At 54.1% G+C, this 2,984-nt stretch overlaps 1 protein-coding gene across 1 annotated transcript; it reads left to right on the top strand.

The window, feature by feature from the left end:
- The first annotated feature begins 557 nt into the window (after positions 1 to 557).
- Positions 558 to 2,492, top strand: LOC109168357. Its single transcript, XM_019317370.1, has one exon. The coding sequence runs from the start codon at positions 558 to 560 to the stop codon at positions 2,490 to 2,492; it is 1,935 nt and encodes a 644-aa protein (XP_019172915.1).
- Positions 2,493 to 2,984: the final 492 nt, after the last annotated feature.

The raw sequence follows: 2,984 nt of genomic DNA, 5'->3' as shown, positions 1-2,984 counted from the left end.
CGCCGGAAGTTGACTTGAGAGAGCAGCTGAATCAGCGAAACGCCCAAAGTCAAGAAAATGAGTCGGCGCCCCTGAATCGTCCATCACCAATGATACCCCTCACCCCCGAGCAACTTCGAGCCATTGGGCGAGCTATCGTTGCAGAAAACCGGGGAATGGGAGAACAGTCTGCCTCGCGACCGCCGCCCCGCAATCAACAACCGCCCCAGAGATCTGAAGAAGGCAGGCGAGGAGATCGGCGGGCAGAGAGCGTACCGGTGCGATCAGTCCATTCCAGGCTCGGACCAAATACCGCGCGCCCATCAGTGAGAGAACGACTGGGAGAAAGAGAGCCCAGTCGCGCACCGGCAGGTCCATGAAATCGAGAGGTCGCTTGAGAAAAAGCCCGTACTAGAAGGACCAGGACTCAGGCACGACGGTCCGAGCGACCTACACGCAACGATGACCAACAAGCCGAGTCGGAGGTTGACGAAAGCACGGAGTCCACTGGAAACCACACACGAAACGACGACGATGTGGCTCACCCGGCTCGAGAAGTGCGAAACCTGAGGGAGCAAATGGAAGGAAGGACCAAGTCCCCTGGACGAACGTTGCTCACTGCCTTACCTTTCTCCTCCGAGATCATGTCTTACAAAGTACCCGGCGACTTCAAATTCTCGGAACAGGCCACCTTTGACGGATCCAGCGATCCGCGAGAGCACCTTTTAAGTTATCAGGCTAAAATACAGGTTTTAGGAGTCCGAGACCCTGTCATGTGTTGCGCTTTTCTACCGACACTAAAGGGGCCGGCGCAAAGATGGTTGGTGGCTCTGTCCCAAGGATCGATACGAAACTTTGAAGAGCTGGCCGACCGCTTCATGAGTCACTACGCGGCCAACATCAAGCCGCAAAAGGATCTGACTCATCTCGGGGACATTCATCAAGAGGAAAGCGAATCCCTCGAAACTTACTTGGCCCGGTGGCAAAAAGAGATCCAGTCTATCGAAGAAGTTGAGGACCAGACCGCCCTCACCTTCTTCATCGAATCTTTACGATCCGGACAGCTGTATCGTGACCTACGGGACAACCGGCCGGCCACCTTTGCGGAGGCCATACATATGGCTAACAAGCGGGCTAACACGGAGCAGGCCATGAAGCACAAGCGGCAGCGGGAGGTCGGAGGATCTACTAATGGAAAGAGAACCCGCGCAGAAACTAAAGAAAGACGCCCGGAACCGGCTAGGCGACCTGAAGCACGGCGCCCATATGATAGGCCCAGCATCCACCCTTATAAGTCGACTCCCCCGCATCCAGTACAGGAAGTACGAGCAGTCGCGCCTCCTCCGCCTCCCCCGATCGAGGAGCATACGACGAATGAGGATCCATGTAAAATGTCTAAATATTGCCGTTATCATAAATCATACACCCACAACACGGAAGAATGTTATTACCTCAAGAAGATCATGGAGGGGATTATCCAACAAGGGACCCCGCTTCCCAACCAATGGCGACGAAGATCGGCAGCCCGGGAAGACGGCGACTCTGCCGGAACAACCGAGGGTAGTCGCGGCAAGCAGCCGGCGACCGACGAAGACGAGGCCCAGTGGCGGCAGAAGCCGGTTACCAATATGATAGTTGGCAGACCAGAGGAAGGCGACTCGGCGAATACCAGGAAAGCCTGGGCCCGGCAATTGTATGTTGGGACCGTGTACGGACGAGAAGGTGGCTCGAAGAAAGTCTGTCGAGAGCCTATTGTCTTCACTGACAAGGATCTACCCACAGGGGAAACACCACACCGTGACGCACTGGTCATCGCAATGGACGTAAATGGGGTAGTTGTTCGGCGAATCCTGGTAGAAACCGGGAGCAGTGTCAACGTCTTGTACCTCGAGACTTTCACCAAGATGGGTCTAACACGAGAACAATTGATCCCAGTTAAGACGCCCCTCGCCGGCTTCACGGGCGACTCGGTGAAGGCGGAATGGTCAATCACGTTGCCAGTAGAAATCGACAGCTATCCCGACGTACAAAAGCTGGACATGAAATTCATTGTGGTCGACTTGACCTGTTCGCACAACGCAATACTTGGTCGACTAGGCTTGGAAGATCTGGTAGCATTGATCTCCATTGAGCATCTCTGCTTGAAGTTCCGCACGCCGAACGGGATTGGCATGGCCCGCTGTGACAGAAGAATCACCCGTGATTGCTATTTACAAGCTTGTAGGGGCATGGGGAAGCGTGAAATGCAGGTCCACGAGATCACAAAACGACCTCCAAAAAAGACAATGATACCCCGCCCAGAGCTGGCCGCCGAATTGGAAGATATTGAAATCAACCCCGAACGACCAGAAAGAATAGTTCGAATTGGAGTCGGTCTCCAAGATGAGGTACGGGCAGAAGTCATAAAGGTGCTTCGAGAGAACCGGCTAGTCTTTGCTTGGGAGCCGGAGGATATGCCGGGAATTGACCGATCTATCATCGCTCATCGGCTCGCTGTCGACCCCGACCATTGACCAGTGATTCAAAAGAAGCGATATCTAGACAACGACAGAAGGGAATTCGTGAAGAAAGAAGTAAGCACGCTGTTAGCCGCGGGTCATGTCCGAGAAGTCAAGTACCCAGAATGGCTGGCTAACGTGGTGCTCGTGCCGAAAGCCCCGGCTTGGCGAATGTGTGTGGATTATACCGACCTTAACATGGCTTGTCCGAAGGACCCGTTTCCGCTGTCTCAGATAGATCAGTTGGTCGACGAAACGGCGGGGTCAGCTTTGCTAAGTTTCATGGATGCCTTTCGGGGATACCATCAGATCTTCATGCACAAGGCCGATGAAGAGAAAACCGCTTTCCTGACCCCGGATGGGGTGTATTGTTACCGAGTCATGCTATTCGGACTCAAGAATGCGGGAGCTACGTACACCCGAATGGTCGCCCGGCTGTTCCAGGACTTATTGGGAAAATCTATGGCAGCATACGTAGACGACATGCTGGTAAAGAGTCGGGAGGAA

This window comes from Ipomoea nil, unplaced genomic scaffold (genome assembly GCF_001879475.1).
Source record: "Ipomoea nil cultivar Tokyo-kokei standard unplaced genomic scaffold, Asagao_1.1 scaffold3197, whole genome shotgun sequence".
NCBI classification, from domain to species: domain Eukaryota; kingdom Viridiplantae; phylum Streptophyta; class Magnoliopsida; order Solanales; family Convolvulaceae; genus Ipomoea; species Ipomoea nil.
Note: the sequence above shows the minus strand (reverse complement) of the source record. Positions and strands in the feature narration are given on the sequence as shown.